This window comes from Sturnira hondurensis, unplaced genomic scaffold, assembly GCF_014824575.4.
Source record: "Sturnira hondurensis isolate 20B ecotype Veracruz unplaced genomic scaffold, ASM1482457v3 Scaffold0020119, whole genome shotgun sequence".
Classification (NCBI taxonomy): domain Eukaryota; kingdom Metazoa; phylum Chordata; class Mammalia; order Chiroptera; family Phyllostomidae; genus Sturnira; species Sturnira hondurensis.
Genome location: NW_028092750.1, coordinates 4987404 through 5014662, shown reverse-complemented (window position 1 = coordinate 5014662; position 27259 = coordinate 4987404). Strand labels below are relative to the sequence as shown.

At 49.8% G+C, this 27259-nt stretch overlaps 1 protein-coding gene across 6 annotated transcripts; it reads left to right on the top strand.

The window, feature by feature from the left end:
• The first annotated feature begins 68 nt into the window (after positions 1-68).
• On the top strand, positions 69-23348 carry PGPEP1 (pyroglutamyl-peptidase I). 6 transcript variants are annotated; one of them, XM_037028629.1, is made up of 7 exons: positions 3635-3701; positions 4280-4517; positions 5634-5686; positions 16047-16225; positions 18452-18568; positions 20560-20792; positions 23006-23348. In XM_037028629.1, the coding sequence occupies exons 6-7, from the start codon at positions 20587-20589 to the stop codon at positions 23196-23198; spliced, it is 399 nt and encodes a 132-aa protein (XP_036884524.1). In that variant the 5' UTR covers positions 3635-3701; positions 4280-4517; positions 5634-5686; positions 16047-16225; positions 18452-18568; positions 20560-20586; the 3' UTR covers positions 23199-23348. The 6 variants fall into 6 exon arrangements, with proteins under 6 accessions (XP_036884526.1, XP_036884523.1, XP_036884522.1 ...); XM_037028630.1 differs by lacking the exon at positions 16047-16225 and adding an exon at positions 7179-7250; XM_037028627.1 differs by lacking the exons at positions 4280-4517; positions 16047-16225 and having other exon boundaries at positions 3617-3701.
• The last annotated feature ends 3911 nt before the right edge of the window (positions 23349-27259 follow it).

Genomic DNA, 27259 nt, shown 5'->3' with positions numbered 1-27259 from the left:
CCACGGTTATTAGGAAGTGCCTTCTGGTTCCTACTCTTCTGATTTTCACTGTTGTAGTTGGTCCTTATCCAAGGCCATCATTTGGTATGTGGTAACTGTGCCCTTCTGAGCCTTTGTTGTCCCTCCCTGTAAAATGGGTGTAAAGATAGTGTCTTCTCTAGAATGTTGCAGAGAGGATGAAACGAGTTAAAACCACAAGAAAGCACTTTGGACAACATCTGGCACATACTGTCGAGCACCTACCACTTTTCTGCTTTTGGAAACACAAACGAACAAACCTGAGAAAGCTGGCTCTCCTCGGGCTTAGGAGTCAGTGGGGGAGACATACACTAAACAAAATAAATAGGCAAATATGTTCTTTCCTTCAGCTGCTGTAACAAATCAGAAACTGTGTGGCTTAAAACAAAAGAACTTGATTCAGAAATCTGATAACAAGGTGTCAGCAGGGTTGCTGCCTCCAGAAGTCCCTGAGGAACGATTCGTCCCAGGCTGCTCCCCAGCTTCTGCTAGTTGTGCAGTCCTTGTAGCTCCTTGGCGTGTGGACATATACCACCCTAATCTGTGTGTCTTCTCTGTGTCTAAATCTTCCTCTCATTTGTGTTATAAGGACAGTCCTTTCTCTTAATAGACCCACTGTAAATACACAATAATGTCATCTTCAGATCCTTAATTACACCTGCAAAGACCTTATTTCAAATAAGATTGTACAGGTACTCGGGTTTAGAACATAATCTGTTACTGATCAAATGTGAAAGCCAAAAAAACTGCCAGGCTCTTGCTATCCCTGGACCAACAGTTGTTCTTCCGAAGCTGGTCCTGATATGAGTGCTCAAGGGCACATAGTGAATTCAAGGGGTGAATACACTATGGAAGCTCCAGGAAGCCCCACTGGCGCTGGGGACCTGATACAGGAGGGAAGGATCCCTGCATAGGGCACCAATATGTATATGGGGCAGAAAGCAACTGGGGGTCAGTCCAGCTGGGGACCTCAGGGAGGCAGCAAGAGAGCTCACGTCTCAGCCTTGGCAGAGTAGCTCAGTTGGTTTGAGCGTTGCTCCAATAAGCCAAGGTTGCGGATTCCATCTTTGGTTAGGGCACATACAAGAAGCAACCAATGAATGCATAGGTGGACAACAAATTGATGTCTGCCTGTCTCCTGCTGTCTCACTCCTCTCTCTCTAAAATCAATAAATATATCCTCAGGTGAGGATTAAAATTTTTAAAAAATCAATGAATAAAATTTTCTTTAAGAAAGAGCTCATGTCTCACTGTGTTCCCATTGTGGTCCCATCCTGGCTCAGGGCTGCTGGAGCATTTATTCTTCAAGTCCCATCTATCATCAGCCCAGGGCTTCTCCCAGGGGAGCTGGCAAGATCTGGGATGTATGCAGGGCACTGGTACGTGGCCAACCCAGATGTACTAACTGCTGACCCGCCAAGTCTTGTTTATTAAGGGTAAAGGCCGCTTAATGTAAACAACAGAAACTGGGGTATATGAAATGTCCCAGTGTTAATGTGGTGGAAGTAGGAAACGGTTCTTGTGCTGGATTACTCTTTCTGTGCCTTTTCTAGACCTTTCTATGTGCAGCGGCTTTCTTTTGCCCAACTGGCAAACTCCTGTTTCATCCTTGAAAACTCTGCTTGAGTGACCCCATGTGGTGGACTGAGGTAATTGCGGTTTTTGTTGATCCTTTCAACGTAGGGGTGGCCAGAGTTCTCCATTCTCCTGGCCATAGTGACTGGTTAAAGGAGAAGCCCCTGACTAACCAAGGCTAATTAGAATCTCCCTTGAGAGGGATTCTGAGGGCTAGGAGGGAGAAGGGTGGTTTTCATGAAGATTGTTAAAAGTGAAATAGATTTACAAGTGAGAGAGTAAAAGCCCAGTGCCATCTGGTTCCAACATGCACAAGAATTCAACATACATAAGAGCAGAGCTACTTGGTGAACAGGTAGTATGGTTTGTGCCCCTGGATCCAGCTATTCCTGAAGTTGTAAGGTCTGACTTTCCACTTATATGAGCCCAAGAAGTTGTTTTTTATTGCTTAATCTGGAGTTTGGACTTTGTCCCTGCCAATTGTCAGAACCTGCATTAATGCATAGTTGCTCCGTGAACTCAATGACTAACTTCAAAATCTAATGATTCTCTATCTTACACTTTGAACTTTAGTACCTTACATGGATTCTTACCATGGTTTCTCCTCTTCAGTGCTGACTCTGGGTATTAACAGTTTCCTCCCTTTTTTCTGGTGTGATGGTGGAAAATGAAACCTCCCTCTCTTCACCTCCCAGGCTTCTAGTAACGTGCACTTTGCTCCAGACACTTACTCATGTTTGAGCTATAAAACCTGATTCTGGTTCAGATTTTCATTCTGTTCTCTTCTTCCACTTGGTTTGGGGCTCGCTCCTGCAGTCAGAGCAGGCCTGCTCTGAATTTTTTGAATTTTACCTGAAGCTGCCAGCGACTCAAATAGCTGCTGAGTAGGTGACCTCCAGTCTGAGTTTGAAAATGGGGCTCTGGGTATTCTGAGGCCCAGGGCCAGAGGTAGCTGATACTTCAGCAGAACCCTGGCTAATTTGGGCCAAGGCTGCTTGGAATGAGATGTCAGTGACCAAGTCTAAGGTCCAGCACTGTTTCTGAAGGTGTGGCAAGAAACTAAAAAACTTTATTTTTCTGGCAGTCTTTGGAGGAATTTTGGCCTCTGATGAACATTGGTGGGGGACCAACTGTGTGCCAGGCTTGTACTGGGTGCAGGGACATTGATAATAGAGACACACCCTTTGGCATGAAAGTCCTAACCCCTATGTCGGAGGAAATGGGAAATAAACCAGAAAAGCAATACCTATAAAGGAATGATTTCTGAATGTGATCTTTGCTAAGGAGAGAATGAAATAAGGAAATGAGAAGGGTCTCCTAGGGTGGTGGTGATTCCGTCCAGGGAGGTAAGGAGGGACTGAAGGAAGAGGTAACAGCCAGGGAGGGCTTGTAGGAGGTAGTGTTCCAGCTGAGCCCCGAAGGAAAGGAAGCAGTTCATGGTAACTGAAGGAACATCAAGTGCAGAGGCCCTGAGGTGGGAGTGTGTTAGGAGGCCCTTGGAGGATTGCTGAGTTGCGTGTGGGAGATGGAAGGAGGGGAGGCTGAGGTCTCTGGGCCACATCAGCCTCCTTAGCAACATAGAAGTCTGCAGGGAACCTTCCGGTGCCACTCAACTCTTCCTGAGCTCAACTTCCTGGCCTGCATGTCGCTTCTGTGACCCTAGAGTCTAGCCTAGTGGCCTTCCGAACTGTGCCTCAGGTTCCTTATCTGTAAAACGGGATGAAGAAAGGAGTCTTGCTCCAGGGAAGTGGGGGAACTCCCCGATATTCACGGCAGGCACTCGATGAACACTTGTGGAATAAGTGACCTCAGCACCTGAACCTGAGTTCGAGCGGCCACACCCTACGGGAAGAACTGTCCTCATATTTCAAATGAGAATCTGAAGCTGAGGACGGCGAGGAGCCGGGCGTTCCAGGGTTGAACGCCGAGCCGCGGATGCACGCGTCTGAGCCCCGGGTACGCGCACGCCTGGGTGGGGCGGGACCAGGGGCGGGGACGTGGCTGGGGCGTGGCTGGAGGCCGGGCCTCGGCGGTGTAAACGACCCGAGCCGGTCTGAGGCGAAACCCGAACGCCATGGAGCAGCCCCGGAAGGCGGTGGTGGTGACGGGTAAGCGCCGATGGCGGCAGTCGGGCTGGGGGCGGGCAGGGCTGGGGCTAGGGTGCAGTTGCCCGGGCCGAGCAGGTGCTGGAAAGTCATGCCATGTTTGGAAGATGTCATGGCCCAAGGGAGCTCAGCTCGGTCCGTGCAGCGTAGAAAGTGAAGAAGGGGGTGCCCCAGTGTCAGGGTCAGGGCAGGAAGGGGTGTGGGGATCCAGTTGAGTACCCCGGCGCTGAGCAGGCTACTCCGGCGTGCTTCCTTCCTCCGTGGACATGGTGACCTTACGGGCACCTGCCTTGTTTCGTCTGCCCAGCGAGTGAGCTAGACTGGACTGCTCCCTGCCCCTCCTGAGGTCCGGCATGTCCCCACCTTCGGCCCCAGGGGACAAAGGCCGATTTGCGGGGAGGAAGTGCCCCGGTGATAGATGAACCTCCTGACAGCTTCGGCTCCCCAGTCTTGAGCTAATGGGGGGTGCTCTCCACCCCGCTCCACCGCAGACAGGCCAGGTGGAACTCAGGAGACCTCGGATGCCCGGCCACTCTCCTGGATCTCCCAAGGACCGTCTGGATAAAATCTTTTCTGCCCAGGCTGTTTGTTGGCGAGACCACCCCTCGCCGTCACCAACTCTCTTAAAGTACCTGTTCCTCCTTGAGGGAACTCGGGACCACGTGGGTGTCAACTTCTGCAGCTGGGCGATCATTTTGACTGCCTCCTGGAGTGGTCCCAGTGAGAAATCTAGATACGGTTCACACAGGTGTTCTGTGATCTGGGAGGGTGGAACTGGTCCTGGAATTCCCAGAAAGGAGCCACTCACCTGACTAACAGGTATGTGTGATTGAGGGAAGGTCACTACCCCTATCAGCCCTCCTGTATCTGGTTTTTCATTGCTCTGTTGCTGACTGTGCAGGCAGCTATCCACTGAGCATTTTCCTTGCATGAGCTCATGACATCTGAACTGTCTCCGTTTTTCAGAGGGGGACACTGAGTCTCACAGAGAAGGGAGGGAGTGGAGAGGTCGTGACTGAACTTGAGGGATGAAGTCCAGCTCTTCCAAGGCATAGCATCCTTTCCCAGGGTCTTGGCCCTACCTGGGACCCTCAGCCCAACTGTAGTGATGCACACTTCCAGAGCAGCCTCTCTTGGAGATGTTAATATTTTTAGGCAGAGTAGCAGGGTAATGAGAAGAAGGAAACCATACACTCATGGGTCTGGGTTTGAATCTCAACTCTTCCATCTTTTCCCTGTGTGACCTGGGGCAGCTGGCTTAACCACTTTGGGCCTCGGTCCGGGTTCTGTAAAATGGGCCCAGGAAACCCCCTTTCCTGAAAGGGGGTGCCATGTGGCTGAATGATACGGTGCACACAGAGCACTTGGCACGTTTCTCGGTGACTGTCTTGGTTCCTAAATGGGGCTGGAGTTTGAACAAGTGGTCAGGAGGGTGGTGGGATGATGTTTGGACAGTCCAGCCTGGGGGGCACCTGCGTGCCCCCTTTAAGGGCTGTTCTTCATTTGATGGTAATTCGCACAGTGCCTACATTTCCAGAAAGGGGGCGAGACCTCCCAGGAACAGTGATAAAATAATTACTTGCTGAGTAATTATTTTACTCAGGGGAGGGAAGGAAGTTGAGAAAGGAGCAAGACCAGCCTTTTCTGGGGCAAAAGGAGGTCACTGGCCTTTTGCTGGGCACAAGAGCCTATGGAAGTAAGGACAGGAAAGGACACATAGCTTCAGTTAAGAGCAGACCAGTATGTGTGGGTGGGGGCAGCTCTGAAGCACTGGGTATGCCCCAGAACTCAGGACAGGCCCCCAATATTGTCCCAGGTGTCAGCTGCTCCTGCAGCTCCCTGCCCTGTTCTCCCAGATGGAGGCGGCAGCCTGACCCTGGCAGGCTGGAAAGGGCCACTCTGTGGTGACATGCTGCTTTTACTGTTTTTTTTTAGGGTTTGGTCCTTTTGGGGAACACACCGTGAATGCCAGCTGGGTTGCAGTCCAGGTAATTTGGATCGAAAGGGTAGGAATCAGTCTTGGGGCTGGGCTCCCACAGGCAATATTTGGTACCAAAGAAAGGAAGGAATTCATGAACATCTCCTGTGAAGCTTCCTGTGACATATTTTGGTTTGATGTGCCTATCTTCCCAGATAGCAGCTGCTGTAACTTACATGTGTTGAGCCAAGCGTGTTCTGTAGCCCAGCACTCCGAATTTTCCTAACAGCCCCTGCGTGGTTAGGAGCAGTTACTCCTGCACCCACTTGACAGATGAGGAAACTGAGGCCTGGAGAGAATTATCTGAAGTCACACAGCCAAAAAAACAGAATGGCATTGCCTCAGAAGTGCCCCATGCCCCAGCCAGGTTTTGGGGGCACCAGGCAGAAATATTGGGGGATGTATTAACCTTTTGTGGGGGGGGGTGCAGTGATCCTCACTGGTACCTACCAGCAGCTGGGGGAAGAGAAGTCTGTATATCGGTTGAGGAATGGGGGAGCCTTTCCTGCTGTCCTGAGCAGGGTGTCAGCCAGTGAGCCTTCCAATTTCTTTGTCAGATGGAGCATTTGGAGGGACAGACTAGGGAACAATGGGCAGAGAGAAAGAGAGAAACGTTTTCTCCCTATATAAATCAGATCTGCGAGACTGGAGCCAGACTCGTGTTAATCCTAGCCCATTAGCTGCTTGATTTAAGGCATCGCCTGCTTTCCACTGCAGAGCCCTGAATTTGGAGAGAAATTCAAGTTGAAACCTAGATGGGCCAATGCCTAGCTGGAGCCCCCACTTTTTTATCACCCCCACTCCGATCTCAAAAATCTTGGCCACTTTCCTTTTATAAAAAGTTTACCCCATTTTGTGAGTGAGACAGAAGGATGGGGTCCCCAGGACCCTGCAGATGGGAGCATGTTCCAGGCCTTGCTCATAGCACCCGCTCCCTGGAGCCCCAGACAAAAAGGAAACAGCGTGTTTCTGAAGACGTGTGTGTCTGGCTTTGTGCAAGTTTCAGACCCGAGCCTTCATGGGGCTGAGTGGACACAAAGCCGTGTGTCTGAATTCCTGGGCCCCAGACATGATGATCTGCATCTAAATAGGAGAAAAATCAATTAAACAATCTTTGGAAATCCGTGCCCCCCCCCCAGCTTTAGGACTTGGATGGAGGGGGTGGCTGCTTTTCATCCTACTGCCCGAGGGGAAACACCCCTTCTGTTAAAATCGCTCATCTCTCCAGACCTTGCCTCTGGAAGACTTTCAATTTTCTTCTTCAAGTTTATGAGCAAGAGAAGATTTTCCATCATTCCCCAGCTAAAAGACACCAACCTGCCCAGATCTGATTGTTCCCTTGTTTAAGACGAACAAAACAGAACTGGAGGGGTATGGCTGTCCTCCAAATGCCTGTGCTTGTGTAACTCCACGGGATCTTATTCACGGGCGCCTGCGCATCACCTGCATCTAGGATCAAGAGTTAGATCATCCCAGCCCCTTCCCGTTCTTCCTCCTTCCAGAACTCCTGTGCCCCTCGAGGCTACCCCCTCCCCAAGGTGTGAGGCTCTCTGCTGGCTTCACTGCCACTGCAGGTAAGTCTGGCCAGTGCTAGAACACCAGGTCATGGAGCTGAGTCGTCCTGAGTGGTCTGTGGGATCGACCCAGGGGTCTCGGGAGGAGCCACAGTGGTGCCTTTTAGTTGGCCTGGGTAAAGCAGATTTGCCTTCGGAAAGAGTGCAGCTGCTGGAGAGGGCGAGTCCACGCCTCAGGAACTAGGCCCCAGTGTGCTTGGTGTGGTCCAGACTCAAGGTGCAGGAGTGGCTGATGTCTGTCTCCTGAGGCTGAAGATGGGGTTTGGTTGCACAGAGGGACAGTGTAACTTTCTGTCCCGGCTGATTTTCCAGAAGCCCAAGTTGCCATCTGTGAGAAGGAGCCCCTCCTCTCTCAGGGACCAGCTAACTTCTCTCCCTGTCTGTCTCTCCTCTTCTCTCTCCATCTCTCTTTCTCTTTATATCTCTATTTCTCTCCCATTCTGTCTCTTGGCTTCTGTCTCTTGGGGTGTCTGTCTTTCTCTGTCTCAATCTGTGTCTCCCCTTCTCTTCATCTCTGTTTCTGTTTTTCTGTCTCCCTATTTCTCTTGACCTCTCTGTGAGTCTCTCGCAGTCTCTCTTCCTTTCCTATTCCACCTCTCTCTGTCTGTCTTTCACTCCCCTTCCCTCACGTGACCTTCCTTCTTCAGCCCTGGGTGAACGTCCACCAGCAACATAGGAGGTGAGAGTTCTGGGGACTGAGGAGTGAACCCCCCCCCACTGTGGTCTTTCTCCAGGATGGTACTCCTCAGCACCTCTTGCAAGAGAGAATATGTTTTTCACTTTCTTGTCTCTCCCACATGCTATGGGACACCAGCTTCATGTCTGTCTTCCTAGGGGGCCCAGGTAGGCGTAGGTCCCAAGTGCGGAGACCCCTTGGCTTGGAGCTGTCTGGTGTATTCCCTGCCTGAGCAGGCAAGGAGGAGCCGGGTCACAGGTCCCTGTGACATCACAAGACAATTACTGCCACAGTGAGTCTAGACAGACCTGCTAAGGATATTAACCAGGGAACAAAAGGGGTCTTTGTTGCGGGGTCAAGGGAATCGGTCAGACGAGTCCGAGCGGCGGAGCCCTGTCAGGTAGACAGGGCGCAGACAATGTGCCGTCTGGGGCTCCGGTTGTCCCTGGCTTTCACGGGGTGTGCTCGGCGCTCCCTGCACATTGCTGCGGGGCTCGGGCTGCGCTGCCAGCCCCCCCGGGAGAACCAGCTGGTCCACTGGAGCAGAAAGTGTTCAGAGGCAAAGAATTGAGTGAGATTACGGCTGCTCACTTTTCATAACATCAGACGAACTTCACAGCTGCTCTTTGACCTTTTTTGCCCTTTTAAAAATTGGGGAATAATTTGCATAAAGCCACACGTACTGATCTTCATTGACCCCATCACTTTGGGGAAAAGTAGTTATGCCCATGTCTCCAATGCCTTGAGCAAGATAGAGGACATTGCTCTCCACCCAGAAAGTACCCCCTGCCTCCCCATCCCGCCCCGGGGACAGCTGCCATCCTGAGCTTAGTCAGCAGAGAGGAGCTCCGGGAGGTATGGCACGGCCTCTGTGCCCGAGTATGCCAGCTGCTTTTGCTTAGCCTGCTTTGGTGAAGGGGGGCAACTGGCTCTTTTCCTGACTCACCCCCTCCTCCTATTGACATTGGCATTGGGGGGGCCTCAAGGTTTGCTCCCTAAGAATTTTTTAAAGGGGAAAGGAGAAAGAAAGAGAGCGAGACAAACATTGATCACTTGCCTCTTGCCTCTCATATGTGCCCCGACTGGGCACCAAACCCACAACACAGGCATGTGCCCTGACTGGGAATTGAACCTGTGACCTTTCACTCTGCTGGATGATACCCAACCACTGAACCACAGGTCAGGGTGCTCCCTAAGAATAAAGCAGCACCGACGCTCCTATCTGGGTCTTTTGCAAATAGGTAACTGCCTCGCTGTGGGGCTGCTGGTATGAGGTGTGTGCATGTTCTTTGATGGTGGTTTTCACAGTGTAGATTTTTTCCCCCATTTGGAGAGGGGCTAGGCAGGCAGTCACTCAGAGGACAGGAGGAGGAACAAAGGTCAGGTTGAGCTGGTGACTCATTCTGTGGCTCCCAGCTCATTTCCTACCACTAAGATGATGTGGGCAAGTGGCTATCAGGCTGATGCTGGGGAAGAGGTAAAAGAGGGTTGCAGGGACCGTTAGCCAATGGAACCCGGCATCCCCTGTGGCAGACCCCACGTCAGCAAGGCCACTGGGAAGGTTTCCCTTCCCCAGAGAGGGTTCCTGGGGTGGGTCACTAATCAGATTGGCAGCTTCCTTCATCTCTCTGCTCTCAGGTGCTGCCCCCAAATTGGCTTGGTTGGGCCTATGAGGGTCTCACTTTGGGGACAACTTCCCAATTGAAGTTCTGAACAAATAAACACAATCCTTTTAAATCCTCACTCAGCCTGAGAGATGGATTCTTTTAATTTCTGGCCTTTCAACCTATTTTCTATTGCCAGAAAAGGCTGCCAGGGCCACAGGAAGACGACACGGTGGAGCAGGAAAGTTCCCAGGAGGGTGAGAACAGGGGGATCACAGCGATGGGGTGTAAGGACGGCTGAGGTGACTTGCCTGCTCCAGGTCAGAGTCTTCGCTGCACACCCCACCCCACCCCGGCCTGTGGGGAGGGGAAGCAACCATCTTCATCACCTTACAACTAGAAAAAAATTTTTGACAAGTTATAAGAGTAGTGCAAAGAAGTCTTCTCATGCCCAGAGTCCCCGAATTTTCTCTCTGTAGAGAAAGAGATAAGAAGATAAATATAATTTAAATTTTTTCATGACTTTAAGCAATTTTTTCCAGTGGCTAATGGTTTATTTTCATTTATTGCTTAGAAAAATGAAAATAAAACATTATACTTGGTTATAATTAGAACTCGAAAAGGTACATTAATTTATAGTAATTGATAAAAATTTCAAAATGCCCCCCAAATAAAAGTTTAACTTAATATGATCATAAATATCTAATTGCCTTGTTGGAAGACAACCCAGTCGGATTTTTGTTCTCAGGATCCGGAAGCCACAGGAGGCGCACGGCTGACTCAGATAACGTGGCCGGTTTGTGCCAAGTCTCCGCTAGTCCTCCAGCTGCTCAAGCTGCTGGAGCTTGTTGCTGTATTTAGGTTCGCATTAGGAGTAGGTCTTTGCACTTGAGTGGCTGAATGGGTGCAGGTGTGGTGGGAGGACAAGACTTCCCGCAGCGGCACTCCAGTCCCCTCGCAGCTGGGTCACGAATCTTCACAGACTTCTTCCTCTCTCAAGAAGTGTGGGTCTAAGCCATTTTTATTGTGATAAATAGACATAATGTAAAATTTACCCCTTGACCATTTTTAAACGTACAGTTCACAGGCATTAAGCACATTCGAACTGTTGTGTGACCATCACCGCCCTCCATCTGCAGAACTTCTCACCTTCCCAAATGAAACTCTGTCCCCACTCAACACTCACTCCCCATCCCCCACCCTCAGCCCCTGCCACCCACCCTTCTACTTTCTGTCTCTGTGAGTCTGACTCCTCTGGGACCTCGTGTGAGTAGAATCATGCAGTATTTGTCTTTGGTGACTGGCTTAGTTCACTGAGCACGTTTTTGAGGTTCATCCATCTTATAATGTGTCTGGATTTCTTTTCTGTTTTTTTTTTAAGATTTTATTTTAGAGGGGAAGGGAAGGAGAGAGGGAGAGAAATATCAATGTATGGTTGCCTCTTGAGCGCCCCCTGCTGGGAACTGGCCGGCAACCCAGGCATGTGCCCTGACTGGGAACCGAACAGTGATCATCTGGTTCGCAGGCAGGCCCACGCTCCATCCACTGAGCTACACCAGCCAGGGCTCTTTTCTGTCTTTAAGAGAATTTTTATAAGAGCCAAATTGACAACAGATGTCAGGGAACAAGATTTCAGATTTCAGATACTCCTCAGAATTTCCTTCCTTTTTAAGCTGAATAGTATTCCATTGTATGTATATACCACATTTTGTTTATATAGTCACTAATTGATGGATTATGTTTCGTTTTCACTTTTTGGCCATTGTGAATAATGCTGCTGTGAACATGAGTGTACAAATATCTGTTGAAGTCTTTTTCAGTTCTTTTAGGGATATGTTTAATATTTTTGAGAGACAGCCCTGGCTGGCATGGCTTTGTTGGAGTGTCACACTATAACCAGAGGGTCGCCGGTTCAATTCCCGGTCAGGGCTCATGTGAAGGGTGCAAGGTCAGAGGCAGCAGATTGGTGTTTCTCTTTTGCATAGAAGTTTCTCTGTCTCTCTCCCTTCGCCCCTCTCTCAAATGAGAATACAATAAAATCTTTAAGGATATATTTTTGAGGAACGGCCGTACTGTGTTTCACAGTGGCTGCCTATTTTCTATCCCCATCACACATCACAGTGCGCCAGGGTTCCAGTTTCCCCACGTCCTCACCAATACTTACTTTCCTTTAAGGAAAAAAGAGAAAGAAAAAACTACCCTGATGGGTGTGAGGTGTTATCTCATTGTGCTTTTGATTTTCATCTCCCTAGTGATGAATCATGCTGAGCATCTTTTCATGTGTGCAGTATTGGTCATTTGTGTATCTTCGGAGAAATGTCTATTCCGTCCTCTGCCTGGTTTAGAATTGGGTTAACTTTGTTGTTGTTACTGAGTTGTAGGTGTTCTTTATATATTCTAGATATTGGTCCCTTGACAGATATGTGATTTGCAAACATTTTCTCTCATTCTGTGGTTTCTGTTTTCACTCTGGTGATTGTGCCCTTTGCACAGAAGTTTAAAAAAATTATGGAGTATAAATCCTCTATTTAAAAAAATTATCTGTGCTTTTGGTGTCATTGAATTTGTTTTTAATATAGAAAAGAGCTCAGTGGGTCTCCTCTTGGGGATTAGAGGTAGATTCATTTATAACCCCTGAAGTCCGCCCCCACCATCTCTGAGGTGCACCCCCCCTAGGGTACACCGAGTCTGAGGTCAGAGAGCAGCTTTGATTTCACAGTGTCACTCGCTGGTAAATAGGTATTGATCTTGCGCTGCAGCAGGGCCACTTCTTACCTTTTACGTGTTACACATTGTACAAGGAATATGCACAGGATGGTTGCTGCAGTATAGCTTATAACTGAAAATTGGGATCCACTCAAATATTCTGGTGTAGGGGAATGTTTAAATCAATGGCAATTTCCAAGGTGGAATAACGTGGAGCAGAGAAAATGGAAGGAACAAGATCAACAATGCAGTTAGATATCCAAAACCATCTGCCCAGTCAAGAAAACACAATTGCCAAAGAATACAAATGATGTAAAAATAAATACTGTGTGTTTTCTCAGGTGTGTTTAAGTGCATGCAGACACTGCATGGAAGTGTCTGCCCTGAAGAGTAACTTACCTCTGAAATGTGCGGGTGGAACCTGTTCTTGGAGTGAGGTGGCTTCAAACTTGACATGTCTAGCTTTAAAAAAAAAAAAATATATATATATATATATATATAATATATATTTCATATATATATATATACACATAATATATATATTTCATATATATATATGTCCTATTAATTTTACCATTTGTGTTATTGCTGGGCTCATTTCTGTTGACTGATTTTTGTCCTCATTCTAGGTGGTAGTTTTCCGTCTTGGCATGCCTGGTAAGTTTCAGCTGGATGACAGACACAGTGAATTTCACCTTGTGGCGTGCCGGATACTTTTGTATTTCCTCTAAACGTTCTTGAGCTTTGTTCTAGGATCCAATTAAGTTACTGGAAACAGTCATCCTTTCCAGGCTTGCTGTTCAATTCTGTTACTCAGGACCAGAGCAGTCTTTATTCACAGGGCTCATTTCCCCTGACTTCGTCATGAAGTTTTTCCATTCCAGCTGGTGAGAACACCAGGTATTTTAAGACCTGTGTAAGCTGTGAGCGTTGGTCCCTCAGATCCTTTCCAGTAGCTCTGTCTCTGCAGTCTCTGACCTCAGCATGCGTATATGCCCATCAGTCTTCAGATGCTCAAAATATCTTTGGACCTCGAGGTTTCGCTCCCTTGTTCCCCCTCCCTTTTCCTCCTCCTGTGCACTCCCCTTTAGCTTCTTCTTCCAAGTACCCCTGCCTGTCCCTTCCCTCTTGCTCCCTCTCCTCCAACTATCTGGGGCTCCACCCTGCAGATTGTAACCTTCTTACCCTTTCTAGAACCTCAGCTTTGACTGAACTAAATGTCTGAAAACTGTTATTTTTACATATTTTTTTCAGTAGTTCCAGACAGGAGGGTAAATCTGATTTCCATAACTCCATTTTAGCCAGAAGAAGTTGTTCTGATGTTTTTTGAAGGAAGCATGCTTGTGTTTTAAAATACAGTTTAAGTGAGCATCTTTTGACCCCTTCTTAGGCACTGTGCCTTTCATGCGTATTGTTTCCTTTCTTCCTCCTTGCGAAACGGGTGTTACCATCACTCCCATTTACAGAGGATGGAACTAAAACGCACAGAGGGTGGGTGGTGCACCCCAGGTCACCCAACCAGTGAGTGGGGGAGGAGCAAATCTAGCCAGCTAGCCACCATCCATGCAACTAAGGGCTACATTTTTTAAAATTGAGGTTAAACTTATATAACCATTTAAAGTATACAATTTAGTGGCATTTGGCACATTTACAATGTTGTATAACTACTATCTCTCTCTCTCGTACTGGACATTTCTATCCAAAAGGAAACCCATCCCCATGAGCAGTCTCACCCCTCCCCCAGCCCCTGGCAACAGCTCGTTGGTTTTCTGTTCCTGTGAGTGTGCCTGTTCTGGGCATTTCACAGAGATGGAGTCACACACTGCGTGGCCTTCCGTGTCCAGCTTCTCTCCCTCAGCATAGTGTTTTCAGTTTTCGTCCATGGGGTAGCCTGTGTCAGTGCTTCATTTCTTTTTACGGCTGCATACTGTTTCACTGTGTGGGTAGCCCACATTTTGTTTATTTATCCTTTCATGCATTGATGGACTCTTGGACTTGAAACCAGAAAAGCCGGTGTTCAGGCTGCCTGTCACCACCACAAGCAGTGAGCAGAGTCAGGGATTGGGTCTGTATGAGCGTTGTATTCAGATGGCCGGGGATCCGAGAAGATGCTGGATTATGTGCCCTAACAGACTCTTACATTCCATTTGAAACTGACCCTTTTTATAAGAAGAAATGTGTAGGTAAGGGGTTTGGAATTCAGGGGGAAAGTTAATCAGGTAAAAGCTGCAGCGTTCTTTCACTGGTGTCCTGGGCGGTGGTATCTCTCCATGGAGCCAACGGCTCAGATGTGTCTTGATTGCTTGCAGTCTTCCTGGGGCACAAAGGTGGGACTGTTTATGGTCTCCTGGAGTCAGGGTGGGTCACACCTTCAGGTCCTGGAGTAGGAGTTGTTTACGTGCGTTGATTAGTAAGCTTATTGGCTATCACCTAAACTAAATTTTTCCAACTCTTGAGTCCTCCATCAGACTGTCTTTATTATTTGGAGACTGAGTAGTGAGGAGCTACTTTTAAATGTAGGAAAGGAGGAAAAGGAGAGAGGGTCCCACCTAGCAGCTAGTCCGAGCCCCATTTACTGTCGAGGAAGGTGAGGCCCCTCAGGAGGGTCCAGTACATTTGCAGAGTCCGCTGGGTCTGTGTTTGTTCTCAGTCCAAGTTGAGCTGCTCTGTTGTTCAGCCAACATTCAGGAGCACCTACTGTGTGTGTGTCCCGTGCAGTAACAAGGACCCTCTCTCAGCCGGAGAGGTTGTGCAAAGGGAGCTGGACTTCCAGAAGTCTTCTCAGGATGGGAAGCCAACGGAAACATAAAGCTAAGGAGGAGTCAACTAACCAGAAAGTGAGGGAAAAGAGCATTCCCTTCAGAGGGAACAGACAGTGCAAAGGCTCTGAGGCAGGATTGTGTCCGGTATGTGGGAGACCTCATGCTAAAGGGGTCTGCTCAGTAGCAGAAGGGTGATGAAGGGAGAGGAGGGCAAGGAGGTTAGTAGCATCCAGACCCTATACTGTGCTGATATTTCACATCCACAAGATGCCAAATGGGCCCCGGCTGGTATGGCTCAGTGGACTGAGCAGTTGCCTGTGAGCTGAAGGGTCACATATTCAATTCCCAGTCAGCATGCCTTCGTTGCCGGCCAGGTCCTGGGGCGGGGTTGGGGGGGCATGCAAGAGGCAATCACACATTGATATTTCTTTCTGTCTCCTTCCCTTCTCCTCTCAAAAAGCAAAACAAAACAACACAAAAAGATGCCAAATGGTTCAGGGTAGCTATAGTATTATTAATTGATACATAACAGAGTTCCTTCTTCTAGTTTTAGATCTTTCAAGTCCTGACTCAAGGTCTCCCCCCAAATCATCAAATTGTTCTTGAACTCTTGTACTAAGACTGTCCAGCAGTTCTGAGTCTTGACCCTGGATCTGGGCCCTGCCATTCAGAAGCAAACAAAGTTGAGAGTCTTGGTCAACCAGAATGCAGAGGCATCTTTAAAATCCAGTACTGAAAAGCAGGGGCTGGCCCTGGGCATACTGCTCTGTACAGTGTCACTTACGGCCCTTAAGTCTCGTGCAGAGCGGCAGGGCCAAATGAGTCTGTAGTCCTCAAACTTGGGCATCTGATTTATTGAGCATATTCCTTCTAGGTTATGTTTTCACAGGGATGCTGCCTCTTATTGGGAGTCGCTGCCCCTGGTTTGAGGTCACCTTTAACAGGGGAGGCTCGCCCAACCCTCCCCGGCCTTCCAGCTGCCCACACGATGGGGTTTTCCTGGTTCTCGATTTCTTCTGGCCAGGGTTGCTTTTTTCCTTGTTCCCAGTGTTGCATCAGGAACTGCCAGGCTTGTTCTGGAGAGACCTGTAGGTGGAGCTATTGTTCTCCTGGAGAGAAAGCGATTTGGGCACCAGTTTCAACTACTGCAAAGAGGAAAAACTGTGTCTCCACGGCACATTCTAATGGCTCAGAAAAACTGGCTTTGGGGGCTTCCAGAAATTTCAGGTACAGTTCAGTTAGAGGTCTGTTGACCATGGAATGTGTCGCTGCAGTGTCAGTCAAAAAGGTCTAGCCCTGGCGGGTGTGGCTCAGTGGGTTGAGCGTGGGCCTTCGAACCAGAGGCTCACAGTTCAATTCCCAGTCAGGGCACATGCCTGGGTTGCAGGCCAGTTCCCCGGAGGGGACGCATGAGAGGCAACCATACATTGATGTTTCTCTCCCTCTCTCCTTTCCTTCCCCTCTAAAGATAAATAAAATCTTTTAAAAAACTATTTTAAAAAATAAAAGATTTGGATATTCTTTAAAAAAAAAGGTCTACAATTTGTATTCACACTGTCCATATTGCCTGAGTTCTCAGATTTGACCTTTGCCCTGGCTTGGGGCACTCGTTTTTCCAGTGCCCTTTTCCAAATCACTTTGCCAAGCAAAACTCAGGCGTATCCAGGAAACTGCAAGTGAATGGTGGTCTGTCTGAGTTTGTGGGGCCATAGCAATCACTCCAGTGTGCAGAAGCTGGGTAGATGTTCATGAAACTGGGGAGCTGAAATAGTGATGACAGATCTGAAACCTCCAGCGCTTCTTAGGGGCTTGGCAGCGTGAAAAGCAATACAGTCAAGTAGGAGCGTGATCGTACGCTGGTGAGCATGCGCCTGCTTTGTCTCTGAGTCCAGAAAGCCTTGAAAGAATATCTTCTCTGACCCCACTGCACAGACTGAGAAGGTGAGGATTAAATAGAAAGGGAACACAAAGAATAAAAACATGAATAACCAAGAAAACTGACCGTGGGAGAAATAAAATATTTTACAAAGTTTCTCTTTAGTATATTTTAATGTTTTCAAAACAGTTTCACACAAAGCATAACCCCCTCCCCACCACTGCCAGCTGTCTGTCTGTCCAGTTGTAGGATTTCTCTAGGAGTCATTCCTGGTCTGGCATGTCAGTGGACGCGGCGAGAGGGATGGGGCTCAGTCCTTGGTGTTGGCACATGAGACTCCCCCCACACACACACAGTCACACTCCCATCACACCCCACCTGTCCTCCAGGTGACCGTTTCGAGGTGACCTGATGCATCCTCTTTAGGGAGCAATTTGGAATCGTCTGTCATTGAGGAGGGACCTGCTTTGCAAGCATCAGACACTCTCTGGTGTAAACCACAGTGACGGGGTGTGCAGTTGGGACTGTGTGGAAAGCAAAGCCAAGGCAACCGGATAAGGAAATCCTGAAGCCTCTGCAAGAGCGAGGCCAGTCGCACAAACGCCTGCCCTGGGTACTGACCACTGGTTGTAGCATTTTCAAACCACTGTCTGAGATCCAAGAATAATATGAAACAGCCCTACTGATCATCATTATTTGGAGTATTAATTTTACTATGAAGAATGCCCAGATTTTCATATTAAGCTGAAAGAAATCTTAATCCTCAAATGTCTCTGCCTACCTGTGGGTGCCAGGCTGGCAGGATCACTGTTCCTGCAGTGAGTCACATCTGGTTCTGGGCCCGCCGTGCGCCCAGCCTTGGGCCAGCCAGGTGGTCGGCTCTGCCTGGAAGGAGTGAATAGCTGGATCCTTGGTCGAGAGCCATCGGTGTTCCCCCAGAAAGGTGCATGCAATTACCCATAGCCCATTTCTGTATGATTCATGACGTTCTTAAACCACCTCGTACCCAAGATGATCAGAGGCTCCGCGAGGGGTTGGGAAGCTGCTGTAAATGTGTACTGGGGTCCTGCTGTGTGCCGTGCACCAAGTCAGCAAAAGTTCTTATTGGGTATAACAGAGTGGGGAGTGTAATCACTGAAACAGTAGTAACAGTAGGCAACATTATGTGAACATTGCTTGGAACTCTCAGTTTGAATTTGTTCATTTAATTCTTAATAACCACCTTGTGAGGTAAGTGCTTTTTATCCCCATTTTACAGATGAGGAAAGTGAGACAGAGAGCTTAAGTAACATGCCCAAGGTCGCACTGGCAGGGTTCAGACCTCCAGAAGCTAGCTCCAAGGGCCACAGCATCACACCCCTGCCATGCATGGGCGTGTAGATAGAGTTTGAGGAGAGTAGGTGGGGTAGAGGGTGAGGAAGGATATTCGAGGTGGGCCAGCACACTTGCCTGCCCACTCTGCCCAGAGTCAGGAGACCCTCCTGTTTTCTGAGGATGGATCAGTTTATCCCCAGGGGACACATCGTCCCTGCAGCTCTCACCTAAGGCCATGACACTTCCTCTCATCACGCTTTTAGGAGCTGGAGAAGCTGGGGCTTGGCGACAGCGTGGACCTGCACGTCTATGAGATTCCAGTCGAGTACAAGACAGTTCAGAGGCTCATCCCCGCGCTGTGGGAGAAGCACAGCCCACAGGTGAGTGGGGCAAAGGCAGGGTCTGCTTCCCCATCAGGACCTGCAGGTGGGCGCCCCCACCAGGATGACTTGTGCAGCTTTGTTCTTGCTTTGATCACATTATCAACATTTTAAAAAATCACTAATGAGATATTTTACATCTTTTTGTGCCCAATCTCCAAAATCTGGTGTATTTTATACTTGACGGGACATCTTGACTTGTACCAGCCATGTGTCAAGTGCTCAGGAGCCACGTGTGACCCATGGCTGCCTGCATTTTAAATGTTCACATATTTTCTTACAATGCCCCTTCTGTTTATAAGTACACACGCCAGCCCTGGCTGGCATGGCTCAGTGAAGTGAGTGCCGGCTGCAAATCAAAAGGTCGCCAGCTCGATTCCCAGTCAGGGCACATGCCTGGGTTGCAGGCCAGGTCCCTGGTAGGGCGGGTGGGAGAGGCCACCACACAGTGGTGTTTCCCTCTCTTTCTCCCTCCCTTCCCCTCTCTCTGAAAACAAATAAAATCTTTTAAAATTTTTTTAAAAAGTACACATGCCAATAATTGATAGTTGAGCCCTGGCTGGTGTGGCTCAGTGGATTGAGCGCTGGCCTGTGAACCAGGGGATCGTAGTTCGATTCCCAGTCGGGGAACATGCCTGGGTTGCAGGCTGGTTCCTAGCGAGGGACCCACAGGAGGCAACCATATATTGATGTTTCTCCCCCTCTCTCCTTCCCTTCCCCAAAGATAAATAAATAAAATCTTTTAAAAAAATTGATAGTTGAAATGAAACTGTATTCAGTATAATATCCTACTTTTTATAAATATTTTATCATAAGCATTTAATCACCTTGGTCCTTAAAAATTCTCCCTAAATATTATTTTAATTGATGGGTAAGTTTTAGTAATTAATATATTAATATAACCATCCTCTTATTATTGGGCATGCCACTCATTTCTGTGTGCTTTCTCATTTTTATAAATAACACTGAAGTGACCATTGAGAGATTAATCTTTGATTATTTTTAGGCGAGATTCCTACAAGTTATACTTTGTCTTTTACATTTGGCAATATGTCTTTTTTAAATTATTTATCTTTAGAGAGAGGGGAAGGGAGAGAAACATCATTGTGTGGTTGCCTCTCACACACTTCCAGCTGGGGCCCTGGCCCGCAGCCCAGGCACATGCCCTGACTGGGGATCGAACTGGTGACCCTCTGGTTTGCAGGCCTGCACTCAATCCACTGAGCCATACCAGCAGGGCTGGCAATATGTCTTGAAGATCATTCCTTGTTGAACTGCTTTGGGCATTTTAACAGCTACATAGTAGTTCATGATTTATTTAACCAACCCCCGCAGGTGCCTGATTATGTTGTTTCCAGTACTTGTTGTATCAAAAGCTGCAGTGGCTCTGGCCAGCTGGTCAGGGTGTCATCCCAGTTCACCAAGTTTGTCAGTTCAACCCCCAGGCAGGGCACATACAAAAATCAACCAATTCATACATAAATAAGTGGAACAGCAAACCAGTGTCTCTCTCTCTCTCTTTTAAAGATTTGTTTATTTTTAGCGAGGGGAAGGGGGGTAGAAAAAGAGGAAGAGAAACATCTATGTGGGGGGCACTCGAGCCACCCGCCCCACTAGGACCCGGCCCGCAACCCAGGCCTGTGCCCTGACTGGGAATTGAACCAGGACCCTTTGGTCTGCAGGTTGGCACTCAATCCACAGAGCCACAACAGCCAGGGCCAATGTTTCTTTCTCTTAGAAAAAAAAAATCAATACTTTTTTTTTAAGTACAAAAAAAGGCTGCAGTAAACATCTTGCATATTTCACATTCCTGCATGTTTCATTCGGCATGCCTTTCTGCAGTGGTGACTGCAGGGTCTGTTCCAGCAGCAAGAGGTCAGAAACAGTGTCATGCCAGGTAGAGCCTCGTGAGAATGCCACCCTGTCCTTGACCTGAGGGGTCCCCTCATCCCATGGACAAACCCCATAGAGTCCTGCCTATCTGTTTGCAGCTAGTGGTGCATGTGGGTGTGTCTGGCATGGCCACCACAGTCACCCTGGAAAAGTGCGGCCACAACAAGGGCTACAAAGGGCTGGACAACTGTCGCTTTTGCCCTGGCTCCCAGTGCTGCGTGGAAGACGGGCCCGAAAGCATCGACTCCATCATCGACATGGATGCTGTGTGTGAGAGGGTCACTACCCTGGGCCTGGATGTGTCGGTGACCATCTCACAAGATGCCGGCAGGTAGGGCACCCTGGGGTGGGTGTGAGCAGTGGTTCCCCTCTCCACCAGGCTGGTGCTGAGCAAGCCAAGTGTATTGACTTTGGCCTTGGTGGACCGAGCACTCACCATGCCTAAGCCTCAGAGCAAAGTACATACACCTAACAGGTCCCACTAATTCTGCTTCCAAAACTCATTTTGTGGGGATCTGCCCACTTCTCCCACCCAGGCCCCTGCCACCTCTCAGCAGGACCCTGCTGCGGCCAGGCCCCTGACATTCCTCCTGCTACCTCTACCTCAACCCTGCCCGCCCCCTCTAAGCAGTCTGTTTCTGTACTAGTTTCCTGCGGCTGCTGTAACAAAACCATAAACTTGGTGGCTTAGGACAACAGACATGTGCTCTCTCCCAGTGCTGGAAGCTGAAAGTCCAAAATCAAAGTGTCAGCAAGTTCGTTCCTTCCCGAGGCTCTGAGGGAGAATCTTTCCCCGCCTCTCTCCTGACCCATGCTGGCTGCAAGCAACCCCTTGCATCCCTTGGCTTGTAGATCTGCAAAACCCCTGTATCCAAATAAGGTCTCATTCTGAGGTTCTGAGTGAATGTGAATTGGGGAGGGAAACGAACAAGGTCTTTTATAAATTTAAATCAGATGCTTTTCCTTCCTTGCTTAAATCCTTCCTAAAGCTCCCCACTGCACCTGGAATCAAATCCCCACCATCCTTAGGCGCTGTGTGGTCTGGCCCCTACCCACTCCTCCACCGTCATCGGCCTCCGTCCTCTCCTTACCCAGTGCCTCCCTGACCCACAACCCGGCCTCCTCTCGTCCCTCACACCCACTCACTCTTGCCTCTGGGCCTTTGCCCTTGGTATGGCCTCTGTCCCAATCTGCCTCCCTCTGATAAGGCCTCTTCAGTTCTCGGCTCCAGCGTGTCGCCGCCTCGAACTCCCAGATCAAGCTGTGTCCTCGTCTACTCCCTCTCGGCAGCAGCGGACACCTTGATTCCTCAACACTCCTTACGCTTCTCCAGCCCAAAGGCAGCAGATGACAAGTTCAGTTCACTAACTGAATGTAGGAGTGACTGAATTTATCATCAGCCTCTCTTTAAATTGTTTTAAATTGCACAGATAATTCTGGAATATGTTCTCATAGGTTCCCATTGTGAAAAATCCTCTTGCCATCTCTGCTTCCCCCTAGTGGTCCCTCTTAAGTAAGACAAATTATAAAACCTCCCATCCCCTACATGTTTTCATACATGTAGAGAACACTTGGCCTGCTGCTTCAGGGTTCTGTCCTATTTTGCTCTGCTTTTATGTGGATGGGGTTATGTGGCGCGGGTTTTCCTGAGTGTTGTGGACACATGACCGGGGCTTGGCGAGTTCTCTGCCTTCCTCTGGCTTCCCCGCAGGCCTCATAAGTGATTGCATAGTATCCCGCTGTGTGGACAAACCGGGGTTTATTAAGCCATTCTTCTGTCAGTGGACCTTCAGATTGTGTCTTAGTCTGTTTGAGCTGCTAGAACAAAATGCCCCAGAAATGTATTGTTCACAGTTCTAGAGACTGGGAAGTTCAAGGTCAGGGCCCCAGCCTGGTTGTGTTCTGACGAAGGCCCTCCTCCAGGTGGCTGCCTTCTTGTTTGCTGTCCCCCCATGTGGTGGGAAGGGCAAGAGAGCTCTCCGGGGTCCCTTTTATGAAGGTGCTCACCCCACTGACAAGGGCTTTCCCTTCTCAAAGACACCCGCCTCTTAATGCCATTGCCTTGAGAGTTTGGGCTTCAAAATACAGATTTTGTTGGGGGGAGGGTCAGACATTCAGTCCCTACTAGGTTGCTTCCTGCTCTCCTGCCATTACACGCTGTGCGTGTAACGCCTCAGCCCACACTTTATCTTTCTTGGGCGCCTGTGCAAATGGTCCCGAAGGTGGTGTCTAAAAACCAGAACTATCAGTTTGTAAAGACCTCCCATGTGTAGTTTGCTGGCCTGCCAAACTGCCTGCCCATGGGGCAGTGTGCATCCCGGCTAGCAGCACCTCACACTACCTGTTTCCCCACATACACACCCACACTGAGAGTTATCATATTTTGAAAAATTTCTGCCAACCTGGGGAGGGAGAAGCAATATTCCTTCCCTCCTGTGGATTTCTGATGAGGTCGGGTGTCTTACTGGGAGTTTGGGTGGAGGCTCTCCTGTTAGGCTGACTCCGTGTTGATCTCTCTTCTGCTCCCCGTGTGCTGTGGCTTAGGTACCTCTGCGACTTCACCTACTACACCTCTCTGTACCAGAGTCACGGCCGCTCAGCCTTTGTCCACGTGCCTCCCCTGGGCAAGCCGTACAACGCAGACCAACTGGGCAGGGCCTTGCGGGCCATCATTGCGGAGATGCTGGGTGTCCTGGAGCAGTCAGAAGGCAAAATCAACTGTCGCCACAAACACTGAAAGTCACTCAGGCCTCCCAAGACCTCATCCCACCAGGGACCCCGGGAGGAGACAGACCTTTCAGCTGGGGATCTGATTCGAATCAAATATTCAATTTGCATACCTCCTCTCCCTTTTCCTCCATAAGAGCACTGATCGATCTGAAGGAGGCGGTGGAAGATTTTTTCTGTTTCCCCGTGCATCCAGGGAGGTAGCCAAGATGTCTGGGGAGGCCCCGGATGCTGAGAATCCTGCTCTGGTAGGCGTCTGCCCTGCGGTCCCACAGCAGGGGCCGCCCGTGCGCCTGCTTCCCTGGGTCTCTGGAAGGGATTCTGGAGTTTCCTCCATCTCGTGACTCATTTCTCGAAAACTTCAAAGCCTCTCAGAGAGTCTTTGCCCAGATCGGTGTCCCAACAGCTTGAGCAGCCCCACCTTGGGAGGTGGTCTCTTGAAAAGACCACCTTGGGATGTGGCATGGCTCGCTTTCTTTCTTTCTTTCTTTCTTTCTTTCTTTCTTTCTTTCTTTCTTTCTTTCTTTCTTTTAAATTCTTATTCTCCTTTTTAAAACAATAGTGCTAGTTTGGGCACCAAGTAATTTATATTCCCTTTGGTTGAAACGAAAGCTTTAGCCAACAACAAAAGTGTCTTTTCTTTTTCCTGGGGTGCGGCCCCTCCTGCCTCCTACCTTAAGACTGGACCTACATTTTTTTTTGAGGACTGACGTTGAGGTGACATTGAGGTCACCTTGCTTGGGGTGGGTAGACAGGGCCCTCACCAGGCCACGGGGGAGTGGGGTCCAATGCCCCAGGAGGTTGAAAGTGTTGGCTGACCCTTTCAACACCCATGTCATAGGCCTGGGAGCAGGGCCACCAGGGGGAAAGTAGACTTCGATGTGCACAGGACTTTTTAACATGTAAAAACTTGTAGCGGCTGCAGACCCACTCCACACCTGGCCTGGACTTTCACAGCTTCGGTGCTAGGGACTGGCTTCTTGTTTCCCTAAGGTGGGTGCCCAAAGCAGGGCCTGGGGGCCAGAGTCTGCTGAGCTCCTGTGTGTGCGTTTGAGCAATAGGGCAGAGGGGCAGTCAGCGAGCTCTTGTGTAGATGGTTTTTTGGAGAGTCACTCAGAATCTCCCTCCCTGGCAACTTTGAACTTCCCAGCCAGGGGTGAGAGTGACGCTTCCCAGGAGGCGGCCATATCCAGCTGGACCTTGATACCCTCAGGGAACAGGACAGCAGCGGCAGCCAGGAAGCCAACTGAGGAAAACACACAGTGTGGAAGTATTCTATTTTTTTTCTTGGAGAACATGCGGCTTTATTCTTTCCTTAGGTGTGAAGTGTGCCAGAATCTGATGCTCTCTTGGATCATGTCAGTGACTTTTTTTTTTTTTTAAAGAAAAAGGAACGCCTGCCCGAGTGGTTCCTGCCTCTGCTGAGCCGCTGTGTCGATTGGGGACCAGGTTGTGAGGTTTCTGAGTTAAAGGCTTTTTATGAGCCCAGCACTTTCTTTGGAGGGGGAAAGTGGGCACAGGTGGAAGGCTTGCGGTGGGTGCTTGGCAGTGGGTGTGGACTGTGGCCAGTAGGTTGAAATGATCGGGCCTCAGCTCCCCTCTCCATGCCAGCCCTCCCTCGGCCAGAAACACCCCTTCCGTGTCCCCAGTCTGAGTCTGTGGTCCCCCGAGAGATCTGGGTATGTTAGCATGTCAGTGCTTCCGCTCCCTCTGCTGGCTTCTGTGAGCAGAAACTGGCTCTTTTGAACGTGGGGGTGCTCAAGGCCAGGGGAGGGGTCCCCCAGGAGTCCTATTCATAACACAAGCTCCATCTAGCTCTGTTCCCCAAAGGTCTGATCCTTGGGCTCTGAGGAGAAAATGAATCGAAGCGAGATGGGGAGGTCGAGGGACTGGAAGTGAGCCAGGTGCAGAGAGCCTGGCACCCGCTGGAGCCCGGCAGCCTCCGCAAACGCCGTGTTTTCATCTTTCTTTTGTCCTCACTTTCCCTCTCCGTCTAAAGCGCCCTGCAGTCAGCAGCTTAGAGACATAACTTACCGCCTGGGTGCTGCTGAGGGCGTGTGTGTCACTTTGTGTCCCGTGTGCGTTTCTTCCCGGCGGGCCCAGGCCTGTCCTTTCCCATGATGCAGAGCATTCCACTCATTTTATTTAGTCAGACAGCCATTAAATATTTCACTCGCTCCCTGCCAGCTTTTTATTTTTTCCTGTTTTGAGTTTTTAAATCTTTTTCTTTTGGGTCAACTCACCCATTCACTCCATAATGTGTCTGTCTGCATTTGTTGGGTCTCAGACTAACATGTCCTTGTGTGAGAAGGTGGACCAGGTCCCATCCCTCTTCCCTGTCGTTTTTCAGAGTCTTAGATTGTGGGTGCAGAAGGGGCACGAGGCTGGGTCTGTGAAGGGGGTGTGGCCTATCAGGTGGGGAGGAGACTGATGCTGAGGGTGGGGAGGGGGGCTGAGGGACGTGCTGTGAAGGCTGGTGGAGAAAGTGCGAAGTGACGCTGGGGGCATCTTGCAGTAAGCTAAGGAGGGCCTACCCCCCACGTGCCCCTGTTGAGGGTGCTGAGGTGGGGGATGGAGCAAGGACAGTGATTTGGGTGTCTGGTTTATGATGCCAGACAGAGCCTCTGCACCTTATGCCTTTATTCGCTCCGTTCCCTGGCTCACCCTTCCCTGCATAAAAGGTCAGTCAGTGGCATGTGCATGAATACGTAGCTTAAAAAATAAATGAGACAGAGTGGATAGAAAGAAAGAAAGGTGGGAAGGAGGAATTCAAGTTGGCGTTCTGGGCTGGGTGCCACTTGGCCCACATGGTTTGGTCAAGGAACAGCCGAGGTACCCTGGCCACTGGGAGAGACAGGGCCATGTTGGGGGCAAAATCGTGGCTTTCTAGTCAAGTGCCCCGTCTCTGGGGGAAGTATCAGATTGCAATAGTTTGAGCAAGGAAAATAATTTTCAGCTGCCCTACCGGTTGCTGGCATGGAAACTTACGGAACAGAAAGGTCCTGCTCAAGGGGACAGCTGGGAAAGTGGATTTGAGATGCCTTATTGTTATCCTAGATGGTTCTGTTGGGAATCTAGGCCAGCGGGGGGCGACTTACACCAGCAGGCCTGTGCCCCTTGAGGAGGGGTGACCAGGCGGGGAGGGGGGCTGCTAGGAGAAATCCACCCACCACACCAGCCTCCCCCCCCCCCCCCCCGCCACTGTCTAGACTGTTGACCTTTGACCTCTCCACCCCTTGGAGTGTCTGAGCCAGAATTCCCCTTTGGGGATGGTGGGACAAAGCCCCATTCTTCACTGAGTCCCCAGCCTCCACCTGAAGACTGAGCCGTGGCCAGCCTGGGGTGCTGACCACAGTTGGAGGAACAGAGGCAGGGCACCTCAGTGCCAGGTTGCCCCCAATCCTCACGGCCATGAGTCCCATGGCTTCCACCAAGTTGGAGGAGCAAAAAACTTTTTTTTTTTTTGTATTCCAAATGAAATTTCCCTTCTGTAGGCATAAGTGCCTTGTAAGAGCCTGGGGCTGCCTCTGGGTGAAGAACATGATGAAGCCAGGGGCCCTCTCAGACCCTTGGCCGAGTGGCCGTTTAGGGTGCGGGGCGTGTACCGATGGTGCATCTTGAAAGTCAGCTCCTAGGTGGGTCCCAAACATGCCTGTCAAGAGGCCCTGTCCTCTGGGTTGGGGGCAGTTGTCACAAGCTGAGTGTCCGTGGCTCCCAGCCCTTGAGGGACTTCATTCAATCCAGCCCTGAGCTGCACCCACCACTGAAAGTCCGTTTCTCCTCCTCCTCCTTCTCACCCAAGCCTTTCCTTCAGCCTCCCAGAGACCCACAGAAGTGCCTGCCTCTCCCATAGGAATGGGGCACGGAGAGGGGGTGCAGGACCCCATTCTCTGGGAGGGGACCCTGGCTCCTGACTGCCTGTTCGCAGGGGTGGGGCCTGGGGTGAGCGGCTTTCCTGTCCCACACACTTGATCTCCAGGAAATCCCCAAAGTCGGCCTGGGACCAGCTCTCGGCTCCCAAGTCCTGTTGATCTTCGAGCCCTGGGAGGCCACACCTGTGTTGTGGGCAGT

What these genes read in the sequence shown, in the direction of transcription:
- PGPEP1 (XM_037028627.1), top strand. Translation starts at nt 3,668, where the DNA reads ATGGAGCAGCCCCGGAAGGCGGTGGTGGTGACGG. An exon ending in GAAGGCGGTGGTGGTGACGG is followed by an intron (nt 3,702 to 5,633) that starts GTAAGCGCCGAT and finishes GTTTTTTTTTAG; the next exon opens with GGTTTGGTCCTTTTGGGGAA. An exon ending in GGGAGAAGCACAGCCCACAG is followed by an intron (nt 18,569 to 20,559) that starts GTGAGTGGGGCA and finishes ATCTGTTTGCAG; the next exon opens with CTAGTGGTGCATGTGGGTGT.